The sequence below is a fragment of the Clupea harengus genome, chromosome 7 (assembly GCF_900700415.2).
Source record: "Clupea harengus chromosome 7, Ch_v2.0.2, whole genome shotgun sequence".
Taxonomy (NCBI): Eukaryota; Metazoa; Chordata; class Actinopteri; order Clupeiformes; family Clupeidae; genus Clupea; species Clupea harengus.
The window spans coordinates 2,732,722-2,756,434 of record NC_045158.1 but is presented as its reverse complement, the minus strand read 5'-3'; the positions used below and the strand labels follow the sequence as shown (position 1 = coordinate 2,756,434).

At 40.1% G+C, this 23,713-nt stretch overlaps 2 protein-coding genes across 2 annotated transcripts; both read right to left on the bottom strand.

The window, feature by feature from the left end:
• Positions 1–10,416: 10,416 nt before the first annotated feature.
• On the bottom strand, positions 10,417–12,517 carry LOC105889860 (H-2 class II histocompatibility antigen, E-S beta chain-like). The gene is made up of 5 exons (XM_031570152.2): positions 12,456–12,517; positions 11,902–12,183; positions 11,185–11,469; positions 10,736–10,849; positions 10,417–10,500 (listed from the first exon to the last, which is right to left on the bottom strand). The coding sequence occupies exons 1-5, from the start codon at positions 12,514–12,516 to the stop codon at positions 10,475–10,477; spliced, it is 768 nt and encodes a 255-aa protein (XP_031426012.2). The 5' UTR covers position 12,517; the 3' UTR covers positions 10,417–10,474.
• Positions 12,518–14,338: 1,821 nt separating this feature from the next.
• Positions 14,339–16,622, bottom strand: LOC105889864 (H-2 class II histocompatibility antigen, A-K alpha chain-like). The gene is made up of 4 exons (XM_031570151.2): positions 16,446–16,622; positions 15,727–15,975; positions 14,743–15,027; positions 14,339–14,557 (listed from the first exon to the last, which is right to left on the bottom strand). Exons 1-4 carry the CDS (start codon positions 16,501–16,503, stop codon positions 14,436–14,438), a joined length of 714 nt encoding a protein of 237 aa, XP_031426011.1. The 5' UTR covers positions 16,504–16,622; the 3' UTR covers positions 14,339–14,435.
• Between the last annotated feature and the right edge of the window lie 7,091 nt (positions 16,623–23,713).

The window sequence follows — 23,713 nt, the reverse complement described above, 5'->3', positions numbered from 1 at the left end:
TGATGAGAGGGGCTACATATATATATAATTCACTGAAATGAAATGACAATGTACAGTATGTATCTGTTTCCTTCTTTTGGCAAGAGACACAATGCCAGGCTGTCTGTCAAACCTAACCACAAGCACAGAGGTGGAAATACCAGACTAAATCGGAAAGTCCCTTCAATCCTTTGCCATTATCATGAGTGAACCAATGGCATGAGTTGGGTGTTATGACATCTTCTGTTGCCAAGGAAAGGCCTCCACCACATTTTCACTGCATATTTGATATATATACTGTAACGTTCCTCTTTATTACAGTCAAATTGCAGGTAACATTCATTGACTCTTTTTAGATAATCGCAGGGCATATGAAGTAAAGTATGTTCCTCTATTTTGGGGCCAAAGGACTTTATCATTTGTATCTCACTAGACTAGAGGCTTAAAGGTGTTTTGTAAACATCCCAGGTGTATGGGTGCCGTGAGAGGAGACAGTAACTACATACATCATGCAGGTTTGGGGGCCAAGACCAATAGCGCCCAGGGGTCTTAAGCAGGCTTGAAGTCATAGGCCTCATTTACTCAGTAGTGTTTGCCAGGCATTGCATGCAATGTTTCTGTGTACTGATGTGTTAGTCACAGAGAGAATCAGAGCCACAGTATTCTGGATATTAACCACATGTTCATTCAGCACATTCTGTTAAGTGACTTGCTGGACAGGTTGTGTTTTCAGTTTGGCTGTTATCTGAAATACAGGAACTTCACTATGAGCTGAATGTCAGGGCTTCAAGTTCAGCTTGTGTGGCTGAACACACAAAAGGATCTTTCTCTCCAACTGTACCTGTATCTGTACCACACGAACAGGTACAAAAAATCATCCTCGGTACCACAGCCCTGTTCTGGTATTTGCGCCTGCACTCATTATCATGTGATTCTGATCTTTTGAAAGTAAATACATCTCTCCAGGTGTCCATTTACTTTGTCATGAGTATCACATCAGCAAGTCTTCCACTGTTTGGCTGCCCACCCAGCGGGAAAGTGTTTGACTCAGCAACAGCAAAGCTTCTCAAAATGGTGTCAGGCTTGTGGATGTGACACGCCACGCTGACCAAATGCTGTTTATCGACACGCTCAGTGCAAAGCACTTTCAGCAAAAAATAAATAAAAAAATACTGAAATAACTTTATCTGACCAATCTGTTATTTTTAAAGCCCAGTGCCAGTGTCATATATTTACTGTCTCTTGTTAACCTTTTCCTGCCACTATCCTTTCATTTTACTGACTTCTGTGTGCATCCATTAGGCAATGAATTTCTACAAAATGGCTGAAAACTGTCCAGGGCCTGAAATCGCTTGCAACTTTTAAATAAAAAGCAGATTGTTGCTCTTACACAGTGAAGCCAGGAGGCAATGTTTGGCTCACACTGACCATTTTGATCTTTGTGGTTTCAAAAGAGACTTTCCATCAGACCCTCTTCAATGTTTACTTACTGGCTCTAAACCCATTTAAAAGCTGCACTTGTTGCTGTAATTGGAGAGACGTGAAAAGCAGATTGGTGACTTGATTTGACCTGACAGGAACCAACACAGGCTGGGAACCTGACACTTCACTTCTGCATTGGGCATAGTGTTACATAAGGCTTGTCTCACGCCAGCATTGACATGTTTGATACCAGTAAAGCCCAATCAAGAACAGCTGAGAGCTGATCAGCATAAACAAAATTATTCCTATTCAGTTCCTCTCTCAAGTAAAGCCAGTGCTCTCTCTCTCTCTCTATATATATATAATATATTATATATATACTTATCACCAGACCATAAAGCATCAAATGTATTACCTCAATGACATTACTGACAAAGCAAAATTATTATTTTTGGAAACACACTGTTTTTCAAAATGTCCAGGGAAACTGTGTACTATATATTATAATTCATTGGAGGATAACTTTATCTCAACATTTAGGGCCCTTCTTTCAGACAGGGTGAAAGGAAGAACTAGAGGGGAAAACAATAACGTCTTCTGAGGGATAAAAGGTAAAAGTGTGCCAGGTGTGAAGGTCATTAGTGAAGGGCATTTGATCTTTTTCCACATCCCATAGGAAGCTCAGGTTCAAGTCCCCTGCTCCCCTCAGACATTATCCCACTAAGCATGTGTGGATTAGAGAGATTGGCTGCAGCAGTGCCATCATCAGTTACCAGAGGAGGACGTCATCTCAGTCAGTCAGTCAGTCAGTCAGTCAGTCAGTCTGTCTGTCTGTCTGTCTGTCTGTCTGTCTCTGTCTTACTGCTGGGAGTGTCTTCTGCTTTATCACTAAAACCAAACAGAAGAAAGATTTGAGAAGGACCAGAGCCTCACCAATAGGAATGTTACCTTCAAGAGCTCTTCCTGGAGGAGAGCCGACCGGAAGACACATTCAGTCTTAACAGGACCTCTCACTCCTACAGAACATACAATACGTCCATCACACATGACCAAAAGGACAGGAAGTGATTCTGCTCAAACATTGCATCACAACAGCAGCTGCTCAAGGATCAATTCAGCATTGGCAGGATCTTTATTAGTGTATGTGATCATTGGCAGGATCTTTATTAGTGTATTTGATCATTGGCAGGCTCTTTATTAGTGTACTGTGATCATTGGCAGGCTCTGTATTAGTGTATGTGATCATTGACCTCACTGCAAGTTTGAGTTTTTATTGTTTTTTTTTTTCAGAACTTTTCTTACAACCACCTGCCTGGTCATTTTTCTTGCACATTTTCATCAAAACATGAAAAGCAAAACAGCAGAGTGAGGAGTTTCAAATAATGACCATAGAAGCTGCTTGGCTCCTGGGTAACCAGTCAAAGCAACTCCAGGCCTCCAGGCACAGGTAACCAGCAAACACGGACAGAAAGGAAGCTTGAGGATCACATGGTTGACCTGAGACATGGTTTGTCTTTCTCATATTACTGTTTGGTGCCATCTCGTTTTTACTCGGTTTTTGTCTCAAACCTTGATCTGATAGATGTACCCAGGGGCGGTGCGTCCCATTGGGCAAGGCGGGCAAATTGCCCAGGGCCTCGGCCACCAGGGGGCCTTGTGGTATTTACGATTTTTTTTTTTTATATAATTAAAATAAATCACTTGTCATTGCAAACAAATGACAATTCATAATACGCATGAAAACACGATTGTTTTATTTTAAGTATCAGCCTAAAATGTATCTTAAATCCATCATGGAATAAATTATTCCACGTCACATGATGTTTCTGTCAAGGACAATTGGTCGTGTGGTTGCAAAGTTAAGCATGAAACGATTTGTAAGTGGCAGTGAGAAAAGAAAGAGGAAAAGGGAGGATGAGAAGTTCAGGGAGAAATAACTTAAGGTAACACAATATTTCCAATCAAGAAATTCGTCCGTGGAAGTGGAAGAAACTTCTGTTTCGAGTTCATCTGATAATGTTTCAAGTGCTGCTGAGCCAAGTTTAGCTAATGCTAGCATCAGCAGACAAACAGCTACTACAGCACCAACTAGGCCTGCCTGCTTTGCTTCTACAAACGGTGAGCCATCATGTATCACAGCTGCTCTGACACTGACACCTGAACTGACGACGTGCATGATACTGCCATGGTCATCATCACTGCTCAAGCACAGCTGGATGATAACGAGAGCAGTGATGTCACCAATGTTAGTAACAGCAATGGTGGTGATACAGTGAACAGTGAAGACCCAGCATTATGGCGTGACAAATTAACAGATAGAGAGAGAATTGAAATTGTTAAAACAGGACCTGTACTAATTCGGAACTTTCAGTTGAAAACATTCAAAAACAGAAGTATAAAGAATTAATCAAATGTAACAAATGACATTGTTTTGATAAAGTAATCAAAAAGTTACACTACTATTACACTGCACTCGTTACATTATAATTCAAATAATTTACAACTGTTTAATTGTTAAAGTCATATACTCACAATAAATGTCAGTTTCACATAACATTAAGTGTGTGTGTCTTTTATTTGGGGGGGGGGCTCCAATTTGCTAAAACCGCCCCTGGATGTACCTGTAGTGTTTAATAAGGATCGCCATTCGCCATGCGCATGTATACATTGAGTGCAGAACAGGGGCGGCGCCAGGGGGGGGCTAGGGGGTGCTCTAGCTCCCCCTGGATTAGCCATAGCACCCCCATAGCACCCCCAAGAAAATAATGGTTTATTTATTATTGTTATTTAATTTCATTCTTAGTTATTTATTGTTTGATAATAATATTTAACCCACAAAAGAAAATAATAACAGATTGAAAACAGATTGTTTTAGACACAGAGACAGAGCAATCATTCTGTCATTACCTTTGACCCAATTTTCACGTTGCACGCGTGAACTTTGATGTTACCGAACAGTTGAAGGAGAAAGCGAGCTAGTGCGTGGTAGAGTTAACATCACAATGCATCGGTTTTTGCTACTTAAATGTCCACGTTTGGAAGAACGATTAAGAAACGAGAGTGACGTAGAAGAAGAAGAAATGCCAGGGGTATCTGGTGTGGATTCTTAAGGAGAGGAACGTTGTGGTCAAGGAGGTCAACCCTCCACCACTACTGAGGGTGCTAACCATGGTGCTAGCAGCATCAGTGACATTAGCATGAACGCTCAGGATGGTCCGAGAAGACCAAAACTCCAGAAATATCCACCTTGCATGTTTGGAGTCCAACAAAGGAGTTTTTGTAAAAGCTGGTTAGAACAGTTTGCGTGGTTGGAGTACAATGTAACTAAGGTATTTTTAGCTGTGTAACATTAATGAAAGCTGTCTGATTTGTTGCATGCTTTGATTGCCCTGTGTCACTAAAGACTCGTTTCTGTTGATTAGCAGCGAAGATGCCCTTTTTTGTTGAAGATTTTAACTTTTGACCTTTTTCCTCTTTTTTGGATTTTTTTTGGAGCCGCCTTAAAAAAATCAGACTCTTTATCCTAGGGCAAGCAGTATGTCTGTGTGCTAGGTATACATAAGGTTCTATGCGATTATTGATGATTGTGAACTGAAATAATATATACCTTTTAAACGCATTTCTGACTCCTTGACTGTTTTAGTTAATTCTATGTGCTATTCCAAGATTCATTTCACTCTGTCTGACATGGTAGTGGTCACCTGGCACCCAACTTTAACTCTCACTACCACAAGTGTTTTAAAGTAAGTTAAGTATTTGGGATTGCAGACTCTATAACATGCTGTATGCCTTTTGTCAGTGATGTGGGCGTCCGTCGGAAGTAGCCTAGATAATAAAAAAAAGGTTTGTTTAGCGCTTTTCATGGACCCCAAAGACGCTTCATAGAGCAAACATGTAAACAGATGATAGACGATATGGTGGGGAGTTGTTGTAGTAGTAGAGAACCATGTGACACATAGGCTATCACCAGAGGTGTAAAGTAACGAATTACATTTACTCACGTTACTGTAATTGAGTAGTTTTTTTGTGTACTTTGTAATTTTTAAGTAGTTTTTGAAATCGGTAATTTTACTTTTACTTAAGTAGATTTTGACTGAAGTATTGTACTTCGCTACATTGGAAATTACATTCGTTACTGAGTAAAAAAAAAAAACATAGTTCAAGAAAGGAAACCAAAAAGCGGGAATCGCGCACACCAATTCTCACCAGTGGTGCATGCTGCCGAGAGAGGATGATAGAGTCGATGCAAGCCACCGGTGCCGAGTCACCAGATGGAGGAAGATGATAGTGCGGAGGAGCAACAAGCTGAAACACCGAACTTTCCGCGAGTTAAAATTAAAGAAGATGAAGAAACCCTGTGTCCACATCTCAGCAAGCAGTTTGCCTTCCAACCTAAAAGAGGCGACAGCTATATAATGCTGTGTAAGCTGTGCTTGCCCCGCCAGACAGAACTTTCTGCTTATAAAAATGAATCTTCAAATCTGCGCAAGCATGTGTTGGTGAGTACAGTATTTGTCCCTTTCCATTAGTAGTTCAGACATCGTTCTTGTTGTTTAGTTAGCATTGCTACAATAAGCAAAATATGCGTGTCATGGCACTAGTAGCCTCATTTTGGCTAGCACTTGCAACCGCCCTGAGTATGCTAACGTCAACTAGCTAGCTAGCTAGGCTAGCTATACACTCGTGTACACCCCTTGTGTCCATCCTTCTGTTAACAGCCGTCATCCAATAGACTAATAATAATTCCATTCCTGTCTTCAATTCGTTTCAGGTCATAGCATTATTATGTTCAGTCTCTCATATTGTCTTAAAAACTGCAGATCGGTCATCAGCAATGAAATACACCACATAAACTGATATTAGGCTAATCATTTGGCTGCCTCCTATGCCCTGAAACAGGAACGAGATGAATGCGCACACCATCGTTGTCAGACAGTTGGTCAATGTCGATGTGTATGTCGTTATCTTGAATGTATCACGATGTTTAGTCAGATATTGATAACAATAAGTGGTGGCTTTGCAACGTGCACGTCTTTCATGTTCATGCTCAGGGGTCTTGGTTAGCAAGAATTCAGGATTATGAATTGTGACACATGTAGAAATAGAAAATAATGTTATCATTCTGTATACTGTAGGTCTGTCATCTCAAGTAGCTATTTATAGCTATTTCTGTGTTATGATGCACTCTTGATGGCAGCTCAATACTTACTTGTCAGAAATGTTGTTTGTCATTCTACAGGTCTAGTCTATGTCAGACAACACCTTGACCGGATGGTAGAGGCTGAAGCAAGTTAGACCACATTCATCAGATGAAGATGATTTATTTTCCTCAATGAAGTCCAGAAGGTGAAGGGAAGTTAGAAGGGTATCTAGCCTGTGTCTCAGACAATATGGATCTGCTGAACTCCTTTCAGAATATCAAAAAACTGTCCCCAAAACTCAATACCGGCCTACCTGCCACGGCCGCCTGCGAGTGACTCTTCAGCTGTGCTGGATTGCTGTTCACTGCAAAGCGAGCCCAGATGAACTCTACTCACCTTGAAAATCAGCTGCTGCTCAAACTCAACAAGAAGTTTGTAGACTAATGCTCTAAAGGTGGACACAAGTAAAGTAACCAAAGTTTAAATATACAGTGGGGCAGCGGCATTTTAGCTGTCATGTGGTTCATGTCTTGACATGTCGTCCCAAAAGTTCTTAAATGTTGTGTTGACATGTTTAATGTTTGACATGTTTAATGTCATTGCACTTATATTTCTAAAGATTTCCTTTAATTAAAAATAACTAGTTTTTGTATTGGATTTATGACCCCTTGTCCTTTTTTGCACTATATAGGAGCAGCCCCGATCAAGTTGTTGAAAGTAACTAAGTAACTTTTACTTAAAGTACATTTTAAATGAACTACTTTTTACTTTTACTTGAGTAGATTTTTAAGTGGGTAATTTTACTTGTACTTAAGTACAATTTCATCAAAGTAATTGTACTTTTACTTGAGTACAACATTTCAGTACTTTTTACACCTCTGGCTATCACCCTAATTTCATAGCACCCTCGCTAAAACGCCGAGCTCCCCCATAGCACCTGCAGAAAAAAATGTCTGGCGCCGCCACTGGTGCAGAACCTTAAGTAAACTAAGTGATGTTTCACGTGTGAACTTAACCTCCGAGTGAGCGGGATTATTTTATTAATAAGTAGTCGCATAGTCACGACAATACCTACCTTGATCAAGTTCTGCTCAAGGTATCCTCTGATGAGATATCAGGATCTTGCTGTGTGATCATTTGAGTAACTATTTCATCCTGCGCTTCAAGACGACTAACGGTGGGTGTCCACGGCACAAATTACATGCGTTAAATCGCTAGGCGTAAAGTCGCCTGAGGGGCGTGGACAGAAAAATCACTGGCTGTAGCAAAGTTCAAGTAGCAAGTTCAGGTGCAGTGCTGCGCTAATGTAGCACATTAGCTTGTGAACTCCCCAAAAAATAATGATAGATGTTGCGGCAGTCAGTCATGGGCTGATTCATTTAATTCATAATTTGTTAATTTATTCTATCTAATTCATATATATCAGCCAGTTAGCTAGCTAGCTAGCTAGCGACTATGTGTTTCCAATGGGTTTTCGGTTAAAGTGTTAGCGGCAAGCTAACAGTAATAGTCGAGAGCTTCAGTTAAGACCTACAATATTCTGTTTGACCTCACAGCATTCGTGTAGCACGGCGAGTCGATTAGACATATAAAAAGTCGTGTAGATAACCTTTATTCACATAAAATATTTTCCAGTAACAGAGTCCCGAGACTCTGCCATCTTTTTTCGATATTTTTGATTACCTATGAGCTACGTTGGCTTCCAAATCACACACACGCCGAGTGGATTGGCTCTCAGCAGGCAGCAAATCGCTCTCATTTGCATAAAGTTAAAGAATGCCCAACTTTCAGCAGGCAGCAAAGATGATTTTTTTCCTCTGCAGGCAGCAAACCGCTTCCATTCTATCCCAATGAGAGCAGCACGATAACCCATGCCGTGGACACCCGTAAATTTGTAACCGTAAAAGAGCTTCAGGAATTGAATCTGTTTCTGGTATTCACTTCCTGGTGAGCAGCTGCTGTAGCCAAACACAATATAGGCCCAAAACTCAGACGACTCTCCCCAGACTCTCCCCCATGCTTCAGTATAGAAGCATGTGTAGTTTGGAAATTGAGGAAATAAGTGACTTCTTTTATCTTTTTCTTACAAGGAATTACTTGTTGTCAGTCTCTGAACTTTTTAGAGCAAGGCAGTGCACTCAACAAAATAATAAATCATAATGATGCACCCAGGGGTGGTTTTAGCAAATTGGAGGCCCTGGGCAAAGAACAATTTTGAGCCCCCCCCCCCAAAGCACCAATCCCCTCCAACCCCACACCCACCCAGACACACAAACACACACTTAATGAACAATGTTATGTGAAACTGACATTTATGGTAAATAGTTGACTTCAACAACTAAACAATTGTAAATTATTTGAATCATGAGGTTTTGAGTGCAGTGTAATAGTAGTGTAACTTTTTGATTACCTTATCAAAATAATATAACTTGTTATATTTGATTAATTCTTTATACTTCTAATGAATGTTTTCAACTGAAAGTTCCGAATTTGTACATGTCCTGTTTTAACTATTTCAATTCTCTATCTGTTAATTTGTCACGCCATAATGTGTTTGAATTAATATTAAAGCAGCAATATGGAGTTCTGTTCCAAAACAAGTAAGCTAACTACCTAAAAGGCATGCAAAACCTTGCAAACACCACCAACAGCCCAGCTGACGCTGATAGAAGCTTGCCAACACACTAACTGGTGTCTTTTGGCAGTATAGCTGGCAATGTCATGCGTGTGGAAGCTTTTCATCCATTTTTGCAGGGTGTACCAGCCCGTTACACAGAACTACACAGGCCTTAAATGAGGCCTGTCACAAATTTCCTGAGCAGGTGGTGTCTTCTGTAAATTAGACTTTGATGATGCGCTGCTTTATTTGAGTACATTTTAAAATAATAGATCATTAGAGTATAAGTACTGGTATGATGACAGAGTTACTGGGTTCAAAACAGTTAACTCAGTAAACTTGTTATTCATGGAATAAAGTCATGATGTCAGTTTCTTTAAGATATGGATAGTGGAACACAAATCAAACTACACAAACTACATAACTGTAATATGCTTGAGCCAGTTTCAAAATATACAATAAGATTACAAAAAACATTCTTCAACAGTCACACACAGAGAGAGATAAAGAGGGAAGAGAGAATGAGTTAGATAAACAGAGAGAGACATAACAGTTTTTTTTCCAAACTTTATTGTTAGAAAGAAAGTTTTCATATTGTGGTTGATTACATGTGACTGAAACCAATTATTGACAGAAGTGACAAAACGTCATGAACAAAGATCTACAGAAAACCTCAGGAGGGAATTATTTAACTGCAAGCACTGAGATATTCCAGCAGAGGGAGCCAAATCCACACTAGTGAGACTAGGCACACTATAAACTCTCCAATCTCTGAGACTGTAGGAGAAATTAGTTTAAATAAACTTCTTTGTTATTTCAGTTATCACCAGTGTTCGATACAGGACAAACATGGTAGGAAATAAATATCAAAGCATTGTTTTCCCTTCCTCTGCAAAAAAAACTATATTTTGGTTTTAAGATTCATGGGTATAAGTAGTTCACATTTCTAAAGCAAGATTAAAAAAAAAGACAGGGAAAAACAGACAGCCATCTTGATTGTAACCATCCCTGATATTCATGATTGATTTCTTGATAGATGTATTGATTGAATGTCAGTTCCACGTGCTGTGACAGATCTGTAAGAACACTCAAAGGATTAAATCACTTTTTTATGATGTATAGGCATACCGAGAATTCATTCCATAGAGTGATACAGAAATAGCAAATACTACTAAATATTATTAAATTATATTATATTATATTTATTATATTATTTGAATTATAAATAGAGGATAAGCCTTCCTTTCAGACTTCTTATTCTGAGATAAGCTGCTAAATAAAAGTGTAGAAATGTCTCATAAACTGATGACTTACTTTAACCACTGGGTACCAAGATCCGCCCTGTTAGAAAATGAATCATTAAAATTAGACCATCATTCAAAACACTTGTGATATGACAAAATCTATGAAAAATAGTCCAGTTTACCAGCGCTGCTTATATCCAATAACCAAATGAACTTTAACTTGTCTGTATGTCCTGAGTGTCTAAGGTCATCCATTATGCAGTGTCATGTGTTAACATATTCTATCCTGACTGCTGGATGCATGTTGGTTGTTGGTCATGCACACTACAGACCTCTGGACTTTGTCTTGTAGTAGATGAACCCAGCAGCAGTGACGATTAACCCCAGCACCAGTGCTGCAGCTCCAATGGCAATCTTATTCCTCTCAGGCTCAGGCATGGAGGGGTCTGTGAAAACATCACGTCACGTCACGCATGATGTGTGAGGTCGTACAATCACACATTTATACACATTTAACATTTGTAATCAGTGTCTGAACATAAAGACACTGGTACCAATAGACATCTTGGCCCTGTGAAGCAGTTTAAAGCTTAGCAGTGTTACTTGAGTGAAACCATGAAAAGTGTGCAGAAACTACAGGTCTAGATGTTATCTAGTGTGCTATTGCATGCATCCTATTGTGTCTTAGCTGCAATGCACATTTATGGAATTAACTACAGCAGATACGACGTGAGGACACAGATGTGCGCTGAACCAGACATAAGTGCAAGCCAGTCCTCACCCCAGACAAACTCCTTGGGCTCCGTCAAGCTGGCGTGCTCCACCACACAGGAGATCTTCTCTCCAGCTTTGGGGGTGAACTCCAGGTGGGAGTGGGTCTGGTAGTACCAGTCTCCATCCGCCAGCTCCTCGCTAGATATCACATCACCCGTGGTCACTTCCTTGCCATCTCTGTGCCAGGTCACGCGGATCATCTTTGGGTAGAAGTCATACGCGCTGCACACCAGCATGGCAGGATGACCACCAGTGGATGGCCTCCCCATAGTCAGTCTCACCTCTGGCTCAACTGTAACATATAGTTATATACATAATTATTATGCACACAGAGGAAGGGGAATAATTATATTTAGTATTGTGATGTTTCTAAATCATCTGATAGATAAAAAAAAAAAATACCTAATCGATAAAAATAAGTCTACTTAAGCTTATTGAAATATAAGTACCCACAAATCATGATTTCAGTACATTTATGTTTTCTTAAATGTTTAAGTTTTTAAAGTCATGATCATCTACATGATCCAGAATTATTCCTTGACAGTTTTTGTGATATTAGGCTACTTTATGTGAAAGGATTCAATAAACATTTAAATCAATACAAGCTTCTCACTTCCCACAAGTGATAACTGATTCTGTGTAGAAATGTTCACCCAAATCTGACAGACATGATTACTGAGGACCGATTCATAGGTTCCACTTTTCTTCCTTTACCCATGCTCACCTTTCTTTGTCAGTATGTTATTGAAGTCATTCTGGACATTGTGTTTGCAGTAACTGTCCCTCTGGGCCTGCCATTGTGCCAGAATCCCTTTGTCTTTGTTACATTTCTCTGCATTATGCACTCCAAGCTCAGTGTATCCCACAAACTTCCCCACAGTGCTGTTGAACTGTAGGAATTCAGCCTTGTTAAACCAGAGGGATAAAATGAACTCCACATCACTCAAATTATTTGGGTTGAAATGGCAGTGGTAAATATTACTGCTGTAATAGCCATTAAAACCACCTGCAGAAAAAAAAATACCATCATTAACATTTATACGCACATTACAATTAAGGCATCTTCCATGTGTTAGGTCTATGCCTACAACAAAGAATAAATTGTCTTCCAGTACTACGACAACATTATTACTATTTTTGACATAGATAAAATAATTCTTTAATGGACTAGGGATTCTCTGAGTAAAGGCTATGTGTAATCAAACACAGACTGAAAAGTACTAATTCCTTGTCATGTACTTATTTGCCATGTGGTAAAAGGAAGTGCATTAAACTCACCCACTCCTAAAAGTGTAGAGACAAAAATCACCCCAGAAACAAAGTATTGTAAAGAGGACATACTGTTGCCGTCTAAGTAGCTATGAGGAAGATACACAAGAAGTACAGAGTAATAAGAGAGGCACTTCTCAGAATGGACCAATAGGTGTTTAGAGGATGGACCTTGTCATCTGTTACTGTTGCAGACTTTGATTTGAATGGGATGACAACTTGCCATACAAATAGTGTGTTTGGGGGAGGAGGAGGGGGTACACCATATCAGCCTTTCATTCTAGACAAAAGACATATTTACATTGTGCCCTTTCAAACTACATTAATTAAGTAATTATTTATCATCATGTTATAGTGATTTTATACTATGCTGACTAGATCTTATATAGACAGCACTTGGTGGGTGAAGAAACATGTAATACACAACTTTAATTTAATTTAATTTAAGTGTCTTTGTGAACTTTGAAAAAAGCGCATATAAATGTGATGTATTATTATTATTATTATTATTATTATTATTAATAATAATAATTTATATGAGCCATTTAAGAACCACAGTGAAAATGTAATTTTCTTCCTTTACAAAGCCAATGTGAGGCAGATGGTTTGTTTCAGATATCATGTTGCCAGTCCAACATGAATCATTCATGGGCAGTTATCATATGCACTACACTGTCTACACATCAGCATGACAGTGTGACCACCACTGGAAGCCTTCCTCAAACTCAGCCTCACCTTTGACATGGACAAGGTGAGGTTCAGATTTGTATTTTTTTTAGTTAGATACATTTAAAGGTGCTGTCTTTGATCCTGGTGAAATGTTGTTGATATTTGAGCTCAACAGCCAGTCAAATGCACACCCACTGGCCCAGTGCAGTGATGCAGTGCAATGAGACATGAAGCCGAGGCTGAAAAGCATTTTATAAGTGTAATCATCAATTCATTCATTTATTTTTTGTTTTAGTCTAGAGAACCGTCCTTGTTGTTGCCTTTCTGTGACACTGGCATGTCATGTTTGTGCTCCAGCCGGCTCTTATAAAGGTGCTGGATCAGTGTGCACTCTCATTATACCTCCCATATCCCAGCACTCATGGTCTAATAACCTTCAGTTCTTGTTGATATGTTGCAAAACCACGGGTATTTTATTGGCAGTGTGCTTGATACCAGCACTCATACTTGCTGCACACTATAATAGTCTGTAGTTATTGATGGGAAATCAGATCAAATGAATATAGTTTGAATATATCAATATAGTCGATAGTTTGAAGTCAATACAGTTCAGAATATTGTGTTTCACTTTGTAAAATATATACGGGATGTTTTGCATTGTGTGTTTGGTTTTGATAATTGTATGTAGAGCTTTGAAAAGAAAAAAAAAGTTTCAGAAAACGTGTGAGCAATTGTGACTAAAACAAAAATATGTGTACTCATATCAGTATGTATGCTCTCTGGGAGTCAAAGTCATACATTTGGCATTGCTAACATCTTGGTCCTGTTATTGAACACATATTACAGATGACTGCACATTTTGAACTCAATAATAAAACCATAAAACCAATCATTTTATTTTCTAACTTTTATTATTTTTATTGATTACATGAAATATCTAGCAAAGTTAATCTAAATTCAAACATTAAAATCAATTCACTGGTGAATGAATGTGTCTCATGCAGCTACTCATACAGTTTTGCTTTTAGTGACTTTATTAAATCACCAACCCAAATCAGAGGCGATATTGAATCTTACTTGCCAGGGAAAATCATATGTCAAGTGTGTATCTACAAGCTATGAATTATGTTGTACACAGACTGCAGTAACAGCTTCATAGACAGTCAAAATCCACAGCAAACATTGACACACTGATTTTCAGAAGGGGAGTTGAATAATATAGAATAATAACATGTGAAACAGAGATTGTCAGAAACTTTATGCAATCTGCATGCCTGTGATCTGATGGGAATGAAAAGAAAGCCACATTAGAATGCAGTTTCAGTTGCACTGGTTTCCCTTGACGAGGAAGAATGTTCCGGTAGCCACTCCCAGCAGTCCCAGAGTCAGACCCACTCCACAGAACACTGAGGGACCAAGACTGGGCTCTGACACCTCAACATCTGAGGAAGACACACACACACACACACACACATATATATATATACAAATATATACATTCATAGACATAATCAGCTGCATCTTCTTTTATCTCAGAAATTCACAATGCCTTAGGGCATATAGTTTACCCAGGGTAAATGGTTTCACTTTTTAACACATCATTTGTTGAGGCAAAATTATGTCTTACCAAACTCTCTTGTCATGGGCCCCTCCAGTGCTGAGTGCTCCACAGTGCAGGTGTACATGTCCCCCTCCTGAGGGGTGAACTTCAGGGTGGAGAACTGGTCGTAGGAGCCGTCAATAAGATTCGGACGGAGCTGACTAGTGCTCACTCTCTCGGTCACGTTCTTGTTGTTCTTGGTCCACCTCACGGTGAGCCGGGGTGGGTAGAACCCAGTGATGTAGCAGATGAGAGTGTTGCCAGTGCCCACCTTCACCTCATGTCTGGGGTAGATGGAGCTCATGGGGGGGGCTGGGGACAACATAAAGGAGTGAAATGGTGTCCCCCTGACAGGAAGACATTACTGTGCAACAAACACTCACTGATTTATCATCAGTGACCAATGACAAACACACACACTGTGTTCATAAGAGAAACATACAATGTGGGAGAGACAAAGCGTAACTGTCTTCCAGTCCTTTTGTATGCAGTGACACACTCAGTTATTACTGCAGTAGAAAGAGGAATGAAAGAGGAGCGAGAGAGGGAGTGAGAGAGGGGTGTCAAAGAGAGTGATAGTGAGAGAGTGAGAGTGGGGTGTCCCAGAGAGAAAGAGTGTCTCTATAAGCTCATCAATGCTGATAATTTGCACACCTTACTAATGTTGGACGTCTATAAAGCCTATAAAGTGTCTGTTAAGTAAAGAACTGTATATCATGAAAGAACTCTGTTCATGATGAGCAAAATTGTTAACTCATTTACTGCAGCCATTTGTACAATAATAATGTGCATGTTAGGCCTACTTGGTCAGCTGTTTAAGTTTGGCTTTAGTGTCCCAAAACTATCTCGATGACAGTCTGCCTATCGAAGAATGCACTAGAACTGCACTGAATAATTTTTTTCATGTGGAAAATCATGATGTCATCAAACAGAATTGTCCTTATCATATATTAGTACCAGTGATTCAAATTGGCTGAAGAAAATTAAAACAGTGACGTTATTTCGACTCACCTTCTGCTACTGCTGGACTTTTGTAAGATTCTATGGCTACTTGCAAGTTCTGTTTGCAGATTTGCTGGTTTGCAACTGCCCCCTCATATGTGCCTTCCTCATATTTTAACTGATCAGCAAACTCAGGCAGTGTCATAACGAATTTGCCCTTGGTGAAGTCTGCGTGGCCCACCTCTTCCCCATCCAGTCCATACATGTACTCTCCATCTGAGTCTGAGCACCCGACCAGACCAATATCCACATGTACCACTGGAACACACAACAACACAAAGTTTTAAACCCCTGCACAAGCTGATAAAATACATGTCAATATGTGCAAATGACAGAGACACTTCATCCACACAACTCAGTATAGGTATTATAAATATTCTTTAATTTTATCTCAGTAGCTCTTCACTAACCCTGAAATCAGCAAGGATGTTTATTAGGACTAATTAATAAATTATTTCATTGTGATATTTTGCAGCATATCCTCAGCGTACACATTATGATTTCCCCACTCCTATCACCATCAGTTCTATCCATGGTGAACTGTAGTCATACAGGACTTTAATCTCACATTTAATTTAATTTGAGATGTGAATAAATCATGCTGCTACATTTTCTATGCAATATTGAACTTGTTGCTCAGAGTATATAATTCACAAATATAAGTGTTTTCTTTCCTCAGCATTCTCAATGTGAAAACCCCAGTGAACTAAAAGAGGCAGTTTACTCACTCTTAGTCTCTGTGCAGATAATCCCAGTAAGGACCAGTAAAATCCATGTTAAAGTCATCTTTGAATGCAGGAACCGAAGGGGTCTCAGTGTTGAACAGAGAGTGAGAGCACAGGGAAGACAAACTCTCTCAGACTACAGAGAAACTCAACTGAGACACACTCACCCAACAACCAATCAGATAATCAGGTTCCTCAGTGCATCATCTGTGTCCGGGAGAACACTCCTGTCAAATTTCAGTCTAGGATTTCTGTCAAGTCTTTAGTGAGTTAATGACAAACAATATATATCACTCTCTATTTTTCTAACTGATTATAATGAAATCACCCACTGTTTCTCACCGTCTGATTTGATCAAATGATCAATCAGAATTAAGGTTTCCAATTAGGCAGCAGTTTTCATGATATCAGTATAAACATGCTTTTTCATTTCTTATATGCATTAGCATTAACAAGGTATACATTTGCCAGGTATACATCAGTCTGTGCTCTCCCGTGGTATCTCTGTCATTCTCACTGTGTTCTATCCGGGCAGCATCTGAAACGCATATCCAACAGCCCTGTCCATTTTACCACAAAGGTCAACCTTGGACATACTGTACACACAGACTGCATTTCAGACACCGAAAAGAGAGGCAATAAATGAACGCTAGCTTTGTTATATGTCTCAGTTTAACAGCATCTGAGTGTTAAGAACTATCAGGATACCTGTTGTTTATTACCAAATGTATATTATTACCAAATATATATTATTACCAAATTCAGTTTGACTTTGAAGGCAGTTTGGTTGCTGCAGTGTCAGGGTCTGATTTACAGTTAAGTAAAACAAACTGAAAAAAAAAACTATAATGCAACTCTGTAAACCAAGAAAATGGTGACGTATCATTTGTATGCAACATGTGCATGATGGGTGTAATTGCCAACATTATGAATCAGCAAGCTAACATTTTGCAGATAATTTGCCTCAAAGGGACGTATATAAAGGGATAACTTAAGAAGAAATGAAGAGTACTGGTGTCTAGATGAGGGTCCACATAGCAGTCATTAGGGCTCTGGTTCCCAGCCTTTTCTGACTCCTGTCCCCACTTGGACATCAGTGCACAGACTCTTACAGAGAGACGTATCTAGGATTTTGCCTCATTCATACTGAAGCAAGACTCATAATGAACTAGAACAGGGGTTTTCAACCTGGGGTCCGTGGCCCCCTGGTGGTCCGCGGCGGCATTGCAGGGGGTCCGCGACATGAGCCCATGTTGATCAGTTCACCATTTAATTTTTTTATTTTTATACATTTGCTTTGATATTTCAACACATTTCCAGATTACTCTTGAATATCGTGATCATATCGTGTTATAGGCAGAATATCTGTGCAGGGGGAGGGGGCGTGGCGGCGGCGGTAACAAACACGCACGCGCGTGCAGGCACATCAGGGGGCCGCAAATTACTTTCTCAGAATGGTGGTCCCTGGGACAAAACCAGTTGAAAACCCCTGAACTAGAATGACTGACTACAGCAGATAGGTGAGTTGACCAAGAACCAAGGGAGGAATAAATGTTAATCTCTCCACAGTAGGCAGACCAGTGCCTCTGTTTTGGTGAGGCACAGACACCGGAGCAGAGATAATCAGGCCACGGAAAAGTCCCCAACACTCCTCTTCCTCCTCCTCCTCCTCACAGTACTGTAGTGCTGGTACCTGCCTAAGGATCTCTGTGTGAGGGTGAAAGAACATGAATATGAATCATTACATGGAGGGATGTAGCCTGGCTATGAAGGGGTTATTTTCTGAAAGAGTGGGTTTAAAAATTGTATTTGGGGGTTAAATGTGGGGTGAGGATTGTCCTGACAGAAATGTTTCAAAGACCATTTTAGAGCAGATTAGTGGAGGTTCTATGGCTGGGCAGACATGTTGTTGTGTTTAGAACATATGGTCTACAGGCAGCTCATGTTTTATTGTGAAGGAGGGCCTTTACAGACCGCAGGTACAACATGTGGCCCAGCCAGTTGCACTGTGAAGGAGGGCCTTTACAGACCCCAGGTACAACATGCAGCACAGCCAGTTGTACTGTGAAGGAGGGCCAACCAGTTGTTCTTGTGTCAGAGGCTTCACCTTCTCACATTCCAAGCTTTATTTTATCTGAGGTGGTTCATTAGGACACACACAATATACATATTTCACTAGCTGGATCAAGGAGCAAGACCTGCTCAAAAGGTGCAAAATGCTGCTGCGCTAGATTTGACAAGAACTGGGGAAAACAGTCATGTAAACTTTATGAAACTCTTAGTGGTTAAGCGCCTTCATCGATATGTGAATGTCTGACTGAGAGGGTGCCAAAGTCAAGTTTTAGATTTTTGATGGTCACAACACCATCCAACATGAGAGCCAATTTGTTTGTTTGTTTATTTATCTCCGTGACAGATGCATTCTCAGGTCTCTGATACTGGCTTCACCACTTTGTTATATTCCCATATGAAGCTGAACTGAGAGTCACAGTGCTGAGTTCCCATCACAGCTCCACCACACAGTCATAACAAAGAGAAGCAGCTACTCAAATCCCCACTGATTCCATTTCATGCACCAATCACATGCCCTGTAAAAAGGCACTCACCTGTTGCCAGGTAGAAATCACATTTGAACATGTTTGTATTCATGTTTGATAGGGTCGATGGGCGAATATGGAGGTCTGGCCAGGAGTCTTCCTGCCATATATGCAGCTACTTCCTCTATGTGTAGATGTATGTGTATATGTCCACACATATCTGAGTGTTTCATGTCTGGGTTTAGTTGACCTATGGCTACATACATTAACAGTGGCTTTGTGCCTAATGTGCAGCTTTTAGCTGCTATGCTGCTCAGCTCTAGAACCAATTTTCTGATGAAATTAAAGGTGTCGTGACTGAAGCCAATTTTAAATCTAGACTTAAACCATACTGTTCTGAGATGCTGTTTGTTATCTGGTTTCAGGTACTCTATTTTTATTTTCTATGGGCTTTTAGCTGAATCATTCACTGTCCCTGCATTCAAACAGCATCTATACACGATCCCCAAAGGGTGTTTCAGAAACCCAAACACCTAGTCAATCAGACTTTCCATGCCAGTGGCGTAAGGTAGTTTTGACGGGCCCCAGTGCACACTTTTACGACGGCCCCAGTGCACACTATTATGACAGACCCAGTGCACACTATTATGACCCAGTGCACACTATTATGACAGACCCAGTGCACACTAGTTAATAGTTATTGTATATATAATACTGTACTGGGAAAGCAGAGAGGTCAGAGAGAAAGCTATCAGAACCACAGTGCTCACTGACACACAGTAATGTAAACACTCATATCTGATATAAAGGCAAGAGTGAAATGAAGCCTATAGCCCACAACGAGACAGAAGAGAGCTGGAATGTTTAACAAAAAACACCACCATGTCCGGTTACAGTTATTATTATTGTGTTGTAAGTAACTCCTTGTATCCACCCTTATAAGGAAAAAAATCCAATTAAAAACAAAGACAACATTGATCCCACAGTGATATTCTTATCATGATGTCCATGACCCACACTTATTGCACACAAGCAAAGTTTAAACACTAAAGTGTTACCCCCAGCATGTAAATTGGGGGGCAATGTGCTCCTATGATGAGAGCAAAGTCCCTTTAGGGCCTGCTATGTTTTCTTAGACTGATCTGTCTCATGATTGTTAAATGTTGAAATCAAAGGTGATATCTTGCAATTTGGCATTTAGACTGGCAGACTCTGCCATGAGACAACAACAGATCATTCCAGCTAGACCGGTTTGGCCTGGTGTTGTGGAAAACTCCAGACACTGCCAGATGCCAAACCCATGTCTCACCAGAGCAATCTATCATCTGATCAGAAGGTTAGGGAATCTGATTCAAACCGTGTTTTTGCAAGCAAGGGCCCATCTCACTCGTACTGTGCTCAAATTACCACAACAACATGATGTGCTGTAACCATTCAAATTATCAAAACGACATGATGTGCTGTAACCATTTAAATTACCATAATGACATGATGTGCTGTAACCATTCAAATTAAAAAACTTTTTGGGTAAAGGACACTACTTACACAGCCAAAGGATTTGTTACTAACAACTCTGATTCAGATGTCAACAGAATTTACAGCCGATTACCTCAGATTCACGTATTGGTTTCTAAGTTCTCAATGAGTTTGTTATATTTTATTATCTTGTCACCATGAGCCCAAGCTCCAAATCCTGGACAGATAAACAGTTGGCCTAAACGACTTGCTGTGGTGAGACTTGACTCTTGAGCTAGTGCCCTTCATGTTTAATGTTTAATCTTTAACTACGTGGACTGTGGTTAGCAACAATCAAGCCAACTGAACACAAAGGGAAAAAGAGAAAAAACAACTAACACCATTCACACAACATTCACACAACATTCACACAACAAATGGAGTCTATGTCCCTGCTGTCTGTGGTTAACACGAACACAGACAGCAGGGAAGAGAGAGACAGGTCACAGAAAAGTCCCTACTCTCCCCCACAGGTCTCCTCACACTACTTCCTGTTTCACTGAAGGGAAGAAAGGCTATTGGCTGCTGTTGTGACATCACTAGTTACTAGCAGAGTGAACTCTGAAACAGGCTGAGGGAGTAGTTATGGGTCGTTACTGGGAGATTCACTCATGGTACACCAGGAAATGCAAAGTCATTAAAGTTTATAGAAATATATCTGTTTTCACCTCACAACACAACACAAAACCCCTGAATGCAAAACAAACTTCTGACAGAGACATTTTGAAATCTGTCAATAGATAGTATCAATCTAACATCTGAATTCATGCACTAACATGCGTGCACAAATATTGTTCTTCATATTAAATTTAATTAATAAAAAAATGTATCATAATAAAATAGCTTTTAAAAGGCTTCTGTGCAGTTAAAACAGAGCATAAAAAACGTCTCCTCAGAAGGAATGGGTGTTTTACCGTAATTTCCGGACTATTGAGCGCACCTGAATATAAGCCTCACCCACTGAATTTAAAAAAATATATTATTTTTAACATAAATAAGCCGCACATGTCTATAAGCCGCAGGTGCCTACCGGTACATTGAAACAAATTAACTTTACACAGGCTAAAATGAATATCAAAAGTAATACAATAGTGATGCATATTCTTAGTTTTGCCAGTTACGATAAGTGCACTGTTGCTTTAAGAGAGCACAGTTGCAAGAGTCAATCAGAAGCTAGAACGTTAGATTGAAAACAGCGAGATAGAAGAAAGATGCTAGTTTGAAACCAGTGAGCTAAAGAACTTGAAAAGACTGGATTTGTATTGTTGTAAACTGTTTTGAGTTGTGTTCTGTCTACGCCGGTAGACTGTGGTTACTTTGACATTAGTAAAGTTATTGAGATACTGAGAAATCGCGGGGAGCTAAGCATCCATGCGGCTGCATCCATGCTAGCATCCTAGCTCCACAAAGCCACCATATACAGTCACAGGTATCATAATCCATAAATTAGCCGCGTCGTTGTTTAAGCCGCGAGGTTCAAAGCGTGGGAAAAAAGTAGCGGCTTATAGTCCGAAAATTACGGTACTTCGGTTGAGGCCCATGGAAAAACATGGAAAAAACTAAAAAAGGCCAAATGAGGGTCAGTTCTGGTACGAAGGGAATTGTCTGGATTGCTAAGAACTGGGACGGGACAAATTAATCTAACCTGTATTGACTGGCTTGGTCTAAACTGACATAAAACGTGGGTTAAACCTTGGCTAAATAACCCTTGTCGGGTAAGACACTTGTGTCAATGTGCCAGAGTGTGCATGCCAACATTTTTAAATAGTGTTTCTGGCCATTTGAGTGTGTAATGTTAGCTTCACACAGAGAGCAGATACGTGATTTGGGCAGCAGGAATGTGAATGAATGCATTCAGCATGTATCTGCTGGCCTGCTGTCAATCACACAGCTGAACATACTTGAATACTACAACGCTTCATTTCCAGTGGATTTAGAGTCAATATTGATGAGATTAATGAGTTTATGGATGAATAGGCCTTCAACACCAAAAAATGAGGGGTAAATAAGGGAGTCTTATTAAATAAAAGACTCAAAAAATGCTCCTGCAGCTCAGCTGATACTGTACTGTACTGTAAATCACTATGAAGTTTGAAAAGCATCTTGATGGAGATAATTTCCAAACACTGTTAATGACTTAAGAATATAATAATCAAGTGCCTTGTATTATTAATTACCTTATATGAATCATGTGCTTATGTAAGCAGGAACATGGCTTTTCTGTGTTTCTGCGTGTGTGTAACTTATAATATTAGGTGCCACTTAGTCTGCATATGTACAAGAGCATGTTTAGACCAGAGGTGATAAGAAGGTTCGAACTGTGCTTCTTCCAACCTTGCAAAACTTCCATCCTTGCCTCGGACGTGAGAAATCCACCACATGGTTATCCCTGTTGAACGCTCAACTTCTGTCTATATAAACCTTGTCCGATGTGTTTATCGTTGCTTCACTTTCAGCCTTGTGCTGGGGGTGAGCCCGATTGCAATTGTTGTCTGTCTAATAAATATACTTATATGCAGCTCCGGAGTCCTGAGGTAACTAGGGTGAATTTTCACCTATCAATCTGATCAGATGGTGTGTGGGGATTAAGATGAATAATTCTGAAGGGATTTGAATACCATTGTGTGTACTGGTGATGTCTCTGCACGGTGCCACAGGAGGTGATCTTTGCCTCAGACCTGGGGTTGCCACCTATGTGGAGAAATAAGGGACGCATTTATAAGATCTTGTGCCTTCCATGAGACACACACTAAGTAGTGGTACAGTTTTAACATTTACGTTAAAAGTACTCCATTCTGTCTTGTGCCATGACCTGCAGACAGGATACTGTGAAATGGACAAGTGGACAATGACCAGAGGTGGGAAGGCCAGGTGTAGGAACATTATTGAGCCCTTCTGTGTTTTGGGTCAACTGTTCAGATCTGCTTTTAGCATTGCTGTGACATGACCATTGTTAAATAATAAATAGTCATTTTCCCCACAATCTTTATCTCTTAGATCCCATGGTTGTGGCACATTGAGGCTTTCTGTTAGTGCACCAGCTGATCCGCTGATGTGCTGAAATACTAAACTAAGACTCTCTCAGCCTGTGGGTCAGATCAGCTGGCTCAGGCCACGGGTGCAGCACAAACATTAAAGGACTTTCACTTTCCACCGCTAACCTTTCACTCCCTCTGAGAATGAAGAACCTCCAGCACACAACCTGGATCCGTGCACGAC